This window comes from Malurus melanocephalus, unplaced genomic scaffold (assembly GCF_030028575.1).
Source record: "Malurus melanocephalus ecotype Western Australia unplaced genomic scaffold, MMel_1.1 scaffold_1577, whole genome shotgun sequence".
NCBI lineage: Eukaryota > Metazoa > Chordata > Aves > Passeriformes > Maluridae > Malurus > Malurus melanocephalus.
In genome coordinates, this window is record NW_026624809.1 from 15,107 (window position 1) to 26,095 (window position 10,989).

Below are 10,989 nucleotides of genomic sequence, written 5' to 3' on the forward strand. Positions count from 1 at the left end.
CTGCGCCCACCGCCCGCCTGCCGCGCCCGGGGCCGCGCTGCGCCGGGCCTTATCCGCGCTGTGGCGGCGCCGCGCCGCCTGCACCGACCCCGTGTCGCCGGGACCACAACGCCGCCGCCGCCGGGGCTGGACGCTACCGGGCACGCTGTGGTGCGGTGCGGGGGACTCGGCGGGGAACTGGAGCGAGCTGGGTATGGAGCGGCGGGGGGCGGCGGGGGCACCCGGTCTCCCTCCGCAGGGCCGCGCTCATCGGCGCCTCCGCAGGGCTGTTCCGCGGCCCCGACCGGTGCTGTCGGGAGCACGACCACTGCTGGGCGCAGATCTCAGCGCTGCAGTTCAACTACGGCATCCGCAACTATCGCCTGCACACCGTGTCCCACTGCGACTGCGACGCAAGGTGGGCCTGGGGCCGGGGGGCTGGGGACAGCGAGGGGCGTCGGGGAGGCTCGCCCTCCTCACCACTCCCTTCTCGCAGGTTCCGGCGGTGCTTGCTCGCCGTCAATGACACCGTCTCCAACATCATCGGCGTCACATTCTTCAACCTGTTGGAGGTGCCGTGCTTTGTGTTGGAAGAGAGTGAAGAGTGYGTCCAGTGGCACTGGTGGGGTGGGTGAGTGCCCGGGGGTGCTTCGGCCCTCAGCGTGCCCTGCCCAGCTGCCTCCCGGGCACTGCTTGGGTGGGCTGGTGCAGGACCTCACGGAYATGGTGTCCCCAGGTGTAAGCATTATGGTGTAGTGCCTCTGGCCAGGATGGTGCAGCAGAGTCAGTACCACTCCAGCCTGACGGTTGAGGAGAGGGGCAACTCCACTGTGCAGTCCCCGGGCAAGGGAAGGAATTTCTCTAGAACAGGGCGTAAGCGGCCTCGACAGGAACTGAGGGCAAAGCCTGGGCGTCGCCAGGCATGGAGACCTAAGACACCCCAGCAGCTGCAGGGCCCAGGTACCCCTGCATCGGCCAGGGACAAGGCTGAGCTCACAACCAGGCACGCAGCAATGCAGTGGGGACTAGAGCCTGGCCCCCCAAAGGCATTGACTCTGTCGGAACAGGATCTGGTTGGAGCAGAGCATGGGGCTGGAGGCTCAGCACGCCCGTGGTACAGCAGCATTGGACCCAGCCCAGCCACAGCACAGTGTGGAGCCACCCCTGTACCCACTGTGAAGGGGCGCAGGCAGCAGGGTGAGCTGATAACGTGGGCAGCATGTGCACACTGCAGCTGGGTGGCCCAAGGCCTCAGGCTGCTGGGGTCATGTGCAGGGGGTGCCCCTTACCTCCCCACTCTCCTCAGGCCCAGGCAGGGGGTGCAGGTGCAAGAAACACCTGAGTAAGTGTGAGCACCAGATTGCACCCCATGAGATGAGGTACCAGCTGCATAACGTGGACAGCCGGACACTCCTCCACTGCAACTGCACGCGCAGGTGTGAGTCCAGGAGGAAAAATGCACTGTGTGCATACAGTTGGGGATCAGAGGAGGTGGGATGCCTGTCCTAGCCAGCACCTGCTGACCCCTGCCCTCCTSTGCCTGCAGGCTGGCACGGTGTCTGCACAGGGTGAGGAACTGCAGTGACATGGATGTGGCTGTCCTGGCTGATCGCATTGCCATGGATTGCTTTGTTCTGGAAGTGCCTGCTGCTTGCAGCCCAAGCAGGCAGTCACAGCACAGGTAAGTGGGAAGGTCAAGAGGCCAGGGCCCATGTGGGGCAGGAAAACAGCACTGCAAGCGTTGGCCCCTGCTCTGCTATACCACAAGCAGGCTGCAGGGCAGGCAGTGGATGGTGGTGCTGCGGGGTTATATTGACGCTCACAGCTTTGCTTCTCCAGCAGCTGTACCACGATGACTAGGGCTGTGCTTGTACCTGCATGGCGGCAGCTCAGAAAGACTACGAGACGCTGGGCCCCTCTGCGTGTGAGCTCCAAGGCCAGGCATCCACACTGGAAGACACAGGCCAAGGGAGGCACTCTCTGTGAGCAGTGCCAGCAACTGGTCATAGAACAGGCACCAGGTGCTTGGCCCCACACAGTGCCTCGATGACACCCAAACAGTGCTGCCTTGGGAGGGAAGGGGAGGAAGATGGCTGTGCAGCAGCTGCAGCCTGGAGCTGCTCCATGTCTGGTCCTCAAGTCAAAGGATGGCACTGAGCATGGCTGCTGGCATGACTGCGTGGAGCTGGGGGCCACAGCCAGAGCAGGCAGAGGGACAGAGAAGCCTCTCAAGGAGCTGTGGCTGCCATCCATGAGCATCAAAAGCAAGAGGAAAAAATAAGAGGGCTCAGGAAAGGAGAAACCCATTGTCCTTCCCAGGTGTGCTTGGGGGCAGGGCAGATGGCAGAAGCCCCCACCCCTAGACTGGTGATCCTTCAACTGGGGCCCTGAGCAGTGAGGTGTGATCCTGACCACCTTGCCCAGGCAGGGTAGGAGGGTGGGGGTCAGTACCTGCATGCAGCAGAAGAAATAAAGGGTGGTCCGAGCATGGTGTATGGTGCAAGGGTTGAGCCTGCTGCCCCCTCTTCATGCTGTGGCCCCCACCCCAGGGCTGATCCTGCCCCCAGCAGTAAGTACAAWGCAGCTGGGGTGGGCAGGGTCATTTATTTTGTCATTTGCACTATGTCCAGGCCGAGGCATGGCGATAGAGCAGGGAAGGAGCAAGCTTTGATTTCTGGGGTACCCTGGGGTGGTCCTCACTCTGTGCCCATCACCATTCCCTGGCCTCCTGTGCCACCAGGTGTGAGGCCAGCACTCCTCCCATGTGACAAGAGTCCTGCACTTAGAAGTTCATGAGGGATTCCCCAAACCACATTAGACCAGCTTTACCCACCCTCCTCTGTGTAGTCACCTCACAGCCCTGCCCAGGGGAGGGGCTAGGGCTGGGACCTCTACCTGCCAGGTACACAACAGGGGTGAGGAGTCACTGCAATAAATAAGGGAGGGAGTGTCTCAGCAGGGCAGTGGCAGAGGAAAGCACACAGCAAGCGCGCTATGGGGAGGAGGGAGGGAGCCACTGCATCAGTGGCCCATGGCACAGCTATGTCTGTCCAGTTCCTGGGGGCTACACCCCTCCTTTGGGGAGGTCCCACAGCCTGGGGGGCTGGTGGGGCTCATTCTCCGGCAGGAATAGTAAGCCTGGTCTGCGCTCTCCTGTTGCCGGCCCAGGGCCTGGTCAATCATCTCCAGGCGCAGTGCAGGCAGCAGGCCCAGGTTACGGGGGTCAGCCCTGGCCAAGGAGCTGTCAGCAGAGATACGCCGGGCGCCWACTTGCTCCTGCACAGTCTCGTAGAAAGAGGTGCCCTCCAGGCTCTCAGCTGCCTGTCCCAGCTCCTTGCCTTTGACTCCACAGTGCCCCAGCTCCTCTGGAGGCAGATGGATGGTGGGGATATTCCTGGGGAGGCTGCGGCGGCTCTGGGGTGAGGGACTGCGACTTTTACCCCTGTCCCGGCTTGATGGCCGCAGGATGAGGCCCTGGAACTTGGCCAGGCTGGGACTTCGGCTCCGGTGCCGTTTCATCTTGCCCGGGCTGGGACTACGGGACTTGGGGGCCAGGAGGACAAGTGTACTGTCATCCTCTTCTGAGCTGCTGCCTGAGCTGTCCGTGGAGCTGCTGCCCTCTTCTGACCTGGGTAGGGAGATCTGCACCCCTACATCAGCACTGCTGGGTGACCCTCGCAAGGGACTGTTGGGTACCACAGCAGCTGGCCTCCCACACCCATCCCCCCTCACCCTCGCCCCTTGGCTGTGCTCACCTGGAAAGGCTCAGTCACACCAGCCATGCTGCTTGAGGTATTGCTGTAGTATCCAAGGATGTACTCGCCGTTCCCCTTGGGTAGTGCTTCCTCAGAGAACATCACCTGCAGTCCAGAGACACCTGATTGRCACTGGGGCTGGCACAAGGGTGCCCACCTTCCCACCTTCAGCACCAGCCAAAAGCACAGATCTCTGCTGCTGACACCATGAGCCTGCCCCAGAGTCAGCACAAAGCAGCAATGTGTTTGCCTCCCTCATCCAGGGACACAAAGGGGCCATTGTGCCCCCACTATGGGGCACACATGCCAGCAAGACAGTAGGGCTGGCCCCAGCTCACCTGTGCACACAGCTGCTTCTCCAGGCAGCGCTCCCCATCATCGCTTCTGGCCCAGACATAGGACACATAATCTTTAGGGTGCCGAAAGCCCACCTGTGTACACGTACATAGGAAACACAGGTGAGTGGGGCAATGTGAGCCCCACTTGGCACCATCACCCACATGTTCTCTTGCTCAGCCCCCTCTGCTCMCACAGGGTGCCCCAGAGCTGCCTTGCATCCACCCAGGTGTGCCCCAGGGCCCTGTGGGGTGCACAGAGCAGGAGGAAGAGGGAATTGCTAGACCTGAGCCTCCTGACGCAGGACCACATCATGATGCCAGGGGAAGGGAGGGCACAGCTCCATGCCCTCACCATGTTCTCTGGTGGGGGGTAGCTCAGAAGGGACCCCGCAGTGCTGTGCAGTGCTCCCCACTCCCTCCAGCCCCAGCAGCCCCCAAGCCCCTACCCGGTAGAGTCCTATCCAGTCCCAGGAGCTCCGGTGGAAGCCAACAGCCATCTTGTACCTGACAACTGCTTGCTCAGGCCTGCTCCACTCGTCAGCCACATAAATCTCAACCAGGGGCTTGTCCACCTTGGAAGCAAACTGTCAGAGATGGGTACATGGTGAGCAAGGGCATGGCTCTGCCCAGGGCCCCTGTGCATATACCCACAGCAACCCCCAGTCAGGGGAAGGCAGCTGAGCTTGCCAAATGGAAGTAGGCCTCACACACACAAGCATGGCATCCCACCCCTGCAGCTCCTGCCTGTGTGCCCAGCAGCCCTTGACAGTGCTCACCTGCACGGCAAAGATGGCAGCTACTGGCTTGTGGTCGCTGACAGTGTACTCCATGTGACTGCAGTAGCACAGCTGACTCACTGACAGCACACCCTGGCTGGCCTGGCGCCCACCTGCACCCTTGCTGGGAGGTTTTATCTTCCACAGGATGCGGTCGGTCCAGGCTGGTTTTCGCTTCTTGGCACTGCAGGGCACAGAGGGGCATCTCTTGCCTGGCAGGGGCATTGGGCTCTGACCCAAACTGTCTCCTCCTGGCATATGGCACATGTGGGCAGGGGAGGCAGCTTATCTTGGCACTCAGCTCAGCACGACTGCAGGGACAGACGTGCACTGGCACCAGCACTGCAGTCATATCCCAGTCCAGTCCGTGCCCACCCCAGCACAGGTGCTCTCCCTACCCATCCACCCTGGCTCTGAGCCTCACTGCTCCTGCATCCCTTGGCCCCACCTCATTCCCAGTTCTGCTCTCCTACCTGCTGTCGTACTTGTTGGTGCCCACATCAAACTTGAAAGTGGGTGGGAAGTTCAGGGGTCCCTCCTCAAAGCCTCTGAGAACAGGCCAGGTGCTTTTGGCAATGTTCAGCTGGGGAAGAGAGCACATCGAGGAGCACAGCAGCCCCATAGCCAGATCCCTCCACAAACCCCACCAAGATCTCTCTACCCTCACAGAGTGACATCCCTGCCCCATTCCTGCCAGCTCCCATAGCTCTYAGGGTTTGTCCATCCATGCCAGCAGCTAATCTGTTGACTCAATACCTCGGCTCTTCCTCACACACTGATGAGAGAAGTGCGCCCAGCTCCATCTGACCTGGGACTCTGCTGTCCCTTCCTCCCCCCAAGAGACTTTGAGAGCCAGGGCYCTTCATGTCCTTTGGGCTGCAAGAGGACATGCCCTGTCCCACAGCTGCATGGGCAGTTTTGGGGAGAGTCAATTGCTGCTTGAGGTCCAGTGTAGGCTGGCAGCATGCCCATCCCTCACCTGATCCTTCTCCCAGAGTTGGCTCAGGACATTGCTGTCAATCGCATACTTCACAAAGCAGGTGTCCAGGCTCTCGATGCGGAAATTGAGATCCCCAAACCAGAACACGAGGCTGTGGATGGGAGCAAGGGCAACGGGCTGAAAGTGCTGAGGCTACCAGAGCCAGGGACAGCAGCGGTAAGATGTCCCCTGCCTGTGGGCAGCCTTAGCCCACRGCACAGTTGCCCTTGGGAACACTGGCACAGGTCAGTGTTCAGCTGGCAGCCTGGCCAGCTGCCAGGATTCTGCAGGTAGGGCCAGGCACCATAAGGCAGATGGGCCAGACTTCCCCAAGCTGAAACTGAGTGTGGAAATGTCCACTTACTGGATTCAGACCGTATAGCCAGGACATTGGGGCAGAGCTGTCTTCACTGGTCCCAAACCCCAACAAGTGCTAGTAGGGCAGGAGTTGTACCAGCCCTGAATGTGGTGAGACCAAGACCCCTCTAAACATGTACCCACCATGCTGAGTCCATGCTGGGCCAGCTCTGCAGGCAAGACCCACTCTCCAAGCTGTGCAGGSATACAGGGGACAGACCCCAGACCCTGCAGGTCGTCAAGGACTGGGACTGGCACTAGAGCCCAGACTGGGGAGAAAAGTGGTGGGGTACGCACTCGTGGTCCAGGATGCCGTTGGCCACAGGCCCCTCAAACTGCTGCATGTGCAGTATGGTGGCAAAGTCCTCCTTGCGCTGCTCCGCCTTCTCCAGGTGTGCTGGCAGGTGGCAGTTCAGGAAGCAAACCATATGGCCGAAGATGGAGAGACGAACGCTCACCCCACCCTTGTTACCCTGCACCAAGAGGATCCCATGATTCCTTGGGAAGCCAGCCCCTTGGCACCTTCCCCCAGGACCACACTCACCCAGTATCCCCCCAGCCCTGTYCTGGTACAATCTGTCTGGATGTCCTGCAGGAAGGGCAGGTGGTAGTACTTGGCAAACACCAGCAGGATCACACCTTGCATCCGTACTGTGCTGACCTGGAATGGGAGCAAGGGCTGGAATAGGATGGTAGAGAGCCTGGTGACAGGGACAACTTCCCCCACTCCAGGCCATGGGGCAGCACCTCCACCCTTCATAAGCCACCCCCATCCCACAGGTGACTAACAGCACACTTAGTTCAGAGATGTGTGCAGACCCTCCTGAACACTGACAGCCAAACCTGAGCCTCAGTGATGCTGGGCTTAYGTATGCTGTGTGCCTTGGGGAGCTGAATCTGTCCCGGGGGGCTGAGCCTGCCCTGGGACTCGCAGACTGATGCCAGTGGCGCARGCTGGTTCCCACATTCACCTCCTCACCCTGGTTCAATGCAGTGGGCAACATAAAGTCATCCCAAAGCACCAGAGGGGAAGTATAAGTGCAGGAGAAGGAGCAGGGTGGCACAAGCCAAACAGCTCGCTGGGTGAGATGCAGCAGTTGTCCCTGCTGCTTGGATGGCTGCAGGCTGTCCCTCCAGACAGCTCTCCCACKGCACCTCCCTCCATCCTACAGTCCAGCTCTCTGTTGCTGTGGCCCACCTGCCTCACAGGCAGAGAAAACCAGCTGCCAGCTCCTTCAGGACTCCTTACCAGGATGAAGTGGAAAGGACTCAGCACATCCATGAAGAGTTCGCTCCACTGATCTGTGAAGAGGGCATCCTTCAAGCGCTTGTTTATCTTGGAGTTTACCTCCTGCAATCTGAGAGGAAACGTACAGGTCGTTCAGCCACACCAGGATAGCATCTGTGTCCCAGTTAGTGAGAACTTGGGAGAGGTGCCAAAGCACAGTGCTGGGCAGCAGGACAGAGTGGGAAGGGCAGTTCAAGGGAAGACACTGATTTTAGAGAACAAACCAGCCGTATCCTTATTCCAGTGATTCTGGGCCATGTGCTGTCAGGAGGCACAAGTGGCCCTGAATCCAGGAGGCCTTGGCCCTTTCTAAAGCAGAAGCAGTTAAACTRCACAGGGTTGATCAGAAGCCTAAAGCCCATCTCGGGGTGCAAGAGTGGCTTACAGGGCCTTTCAGTCAAATCAGTCCCTACAGATAAGCCACGTCCCACTGGCACCAGACATCCAGATGCATTCAAGCCACACAGCTCAGAGCAGCAGCAACCAGAAAGTTAACAGTGCTACTCCCTGCTCAGCAATTACTGAAGAGAGGGAAGAATGTCCACAGAAAACAGCACAATCAGGAAATATCTTGCCCAAAAGTATCAAGTACTCAGGGCACAAAGACACAGGTCACAGGAAGGACATAGCCAGGCAGAGATGCCAGGAAGCGGGGAGAAGCAGGATACCCTGCCCTGGCCAGAACACGGTCCCAAGCAGGTCACTTCTTGCCAGCTACACCCCTCACCTCCTCCACCCAGCTCAAGTTGACCTCTGCAGCCTATACAGACACATTCCATTGGCCTGCAAGGCTGAGGGAACTGGGAGCCTTGCTCCAACACAGCGTCATAGCTCTGGTAGCCTCAGCCTTACACCACTATGCCCTTGCAGCTGGGAGCTCCTGGAGGCAGATCCAGCTCTCCCACCTCACACCTATAGGCAGAGGCTGTTTCCTACTCCTGTGTGAAGACAGGGAGTAGGAAGCAGCCCCTGTGTGAAGACAGGTCAGGCACAGCCCTGGCCTTAGCAGGAACCCACACACCCCTGCAGTCCTCAAGAGACAGCCGCCCTCACACCACCAGCCTCACCACAGTGCTGTGGCACTGCCCTGCCAGCAGGTCTGTGTATCAGGGGCATGSAGCCAATCCAGCTGTGGGAGAACAGATCTATGCCATTGAGGCCTGCACAGCACATGCAAAAGCAGGGAGGAAGAGAATGCTCCTAGAGGACTTGGCCGGTGAGTCAAATGCCTTGACAGACCTGATCCAAGGTTTGCTATGGCTCACAAGTGCAGGGCTCATTGGGCCCAGTATAGCCAGCCTTAGGCTCAATGAGGATTCAAGTCYAATCAGTACTCAAGAGTTTCAGTTCTTCTCAGCACTGCTATTTTGCCAGGAGCTGATTCTCCATCACCTTTTCTGACATGCTATCATTTGTGATGCACACCCCTCCYTGCTACCCAAGTCTGAAGGGAGGCTGGGGCTGCAGCTCTTCCATTCCTTGTCCCCCAGCACTTTGGGGATCCCCCGGGCATTTGCCAGAGGGGGGAGGGGAAGGACAAGGGGGAGCCGCACCTCAYCCTCTTACCCGATGGCGATCATGTCCACATCGTTTGTCTCGCCTGTGTTGAGGTGCAGCAGGGACGTCACATCATTTGGGGGCATGGCTGTACCTACGTTCCAGGTGACCACTGTGATGCTTGGGAGGACAAAGGAAGAACAGGCTAACACGGGGCCTCTGAGGGRTTCCTTGTACCTCTGTTCAGCCCCCAGCTCAACCAAGGCAGCTTTTGGCTGACAACAGAAGTATCAAAGGCTGAAGCTTAGTCACTGCATATACACCACGTCCTTAACTCCCACATGATGGAGACAGGTCCTTGCGTCCAATATCCCCCAGGATCTGCACCTGAAATTCTAGAAACCAGCACAAAGAGCCCTTGTCGTCATCACCAACAGCTGACAAAGGCAGGCTGGCACAGCAGGCAGGCTGCGAGACAGGGTGTCTCTGGAAAACTGCTTCTCCYGCCTTCCCCAGGAAGGCTCAGGCTCCTGGAGAAAAGGACCCGGATCTCAGTTCCCAGCCCCTGCCAGCCTCAAGAGCCAGGGCAGAGCATGTGACAGCGATGCTGCAGCCCTGCAGCGGTGTCCTTCACCAATGCAAAGCCACATCCATCACAACACATCAATGCCATTGCGCAACGGGAACACCAAAGGGCCCGCAGGCTCTTTTGGTAGCGACAGGAGGAGCCTCAATCCCAGGGGACACATTTCAATAGGGAAGGAGAGCACCACCACTCTAGCCCCAGTGCTAGCCCCAGTGGGCAGGTGGCACCCACTCCACAGTCGGAGTCTATCACGATATTTCGAATGAACAGTGGGCACCCAACACCCTCTCCGCCGGGAGCTTGCTACAGCCCTGAACCCTAATCCTGCTGAACACGCCACAGCGGGAAGAAAGAGACCGTTCGAGCACACAGAGAGTGCTGCTCTCACGGCACTGCGAGCCCCGCTCCCGCGAGCCCCCCGCGGCCCCACTTACCGAAACGCGCCGTCCTCCGGGGCCCGTCCCGGGCAGTCCGGCAGCGGATCACAAACGTCGCCGGAGCCGAGCCGGCCCAGGGGCCGGGCGAGGACGGGCAGCTCACTCGGCTCCTCTCGGGGGGTCAGGCCCGCCCGCCCGCCGGCGAGGAACTCGCTGGACACGGCCTTGGGCAGCGTGGGGGCGCGGGGCACGGCGGGACCCGCCCAGGACGCGATGTGGTCGCTGGACTCAGCCTTGGGCAGCATCTCCCGCCGCTCCGGCGCGGGGAAGGCGGCCCGGCTGAGTGCTGCCGGGGACGGGGGACCGCCCAGGACTGGGGACAGCAGGGCCGGCAGTGGGAGCCCTTCGGGTGGGGTCCGGGCCGGGGGCCGCTCCTCGGCCCCAGCGCGCCGCGGGCAGCCGTGCCCGAAGAGGTCGCAGGCGGCGTCCGATCGGGAGCTCCTACGGCCGCCCAGGACGCCGCCGCCGAGGAAAGGCGCCGCCGAAGCCCCAGCGTCGGGCGGGAGCCGAGCCACGCTCCGGGGGCCGCGCGGGGGACCGGGTCGGGACCCCGCGCCGACAGCCGAGCTCCGGTCGGCGCTGCCGCGCTGGGCCGGGTCCATCAGCGGGAGCAACACCGGAGCGGCACCGGAGCGGCACCGGAGCGGCCCCGACCCGGCCCCGCGCACCTCGCGGCCCCGCCCCGTGACGTATCCACACAGTGACGTCAGCGCCCGCCACCTGCACGGCGCCTTAAAGGCGCAGGTGCTGCCCCCCACCCCGCGTACCTGACCCACGCCCCGCCCCGCTCCCGTGACCTTCCGAGCCTCGCCCCTCCCTCTGCTCCCCGACAGCCCTTCCTTGTGTGTGCGCACTGTCCCTTCACACCTGTCCCTTCACACCTGTCCTTGCGTGTGCGCACTGTCCCTTCACACCTGTCCCTACACACCTGTCCCTACACACCTGTCCTTGCACGTGCGCACTGTCCCTTCACACCTGTCCCTACACACCTGTCCCT

The 10,989-nt window shown here is 60.7% G+C and overlaps 2 protein-coding genes across 4 annotated transcripts; one reads left to right on the forward strand and one right to left on the reverse strand.

The window, feature by feature from the left end:
* Window position 1: 1 nt before the first annotated feature.
* On the forward strand, window positions 2–2,029 carry LOC130587140 (group 3 secretory phospholipase A2-like; the record flags this gene model as incomplete). The annotated part of the gene is made up of 7 exons (XM_057388105.1): window positions 2–191; window positions 265–397; window positions 476–610; window positions 716–1,176; window positions 1,286–1,415; window positions 1,526–1,660; window positions 1,822–2,029. Coding segments are annotated over 7 exons (1,392 nt in total), but the record flags the coding sequence as incomplete, so codon positions are not given.
* A 90-nt stretch (window positions 2,030–2,119) lies between these two features.
* INPP5J (inositol polyphosphate-5-phosphatase J) lies at window positions 2,120–10,663 on the reverse strand. Of its 3 annotated transcripts, XM_057388101.1 has the most exons (12): window positions 9,990–10,663; window positions 9,039–9,149; window positions 7,434–7,542; window positions 6,729–6,845; window positions 6,482–6,657; window positions 5,828–5,939; window positions 5,322–5,431; window positions 4,849–5,032; window positions 4,519–4,656; window positions 4,073–4,165; window positions 3,735–3,839; window positions 2,120–3,621 (listed from the first exon to the last, which is right to left on the reverse strand). In XM_057388101.1, the coding sequence occupies exons 1-12, from the start codon at window positions 10,592–10,594 to the stop codon at window positions 3,001–3,003; spliced, it is 2,481 nt and encodes an 826-aa protein (XP_057244084.1). In that variant the 5' UTR covers window positions 10,595–10,663; the 3' UTR covers window positions 2,120–3,000. The 3 variants fall into 3 exon arrangements, with proteins under 3 accessions (XP_057244084.1, XP_057244085.1, XP_057244087.1); XM_057388102.1 differs by lacking the exon at window positions 9,039–9,149 and having other exon boundaries at window positions 9,990–10,661; XM_057388104.1 differs by lacking the exon at window positions 6,729–6,845 and having other exon boundaries at window positions 9,990–10,661.
* Window positions 10,664–10,989: the final 326 nt, after the last annotated feature.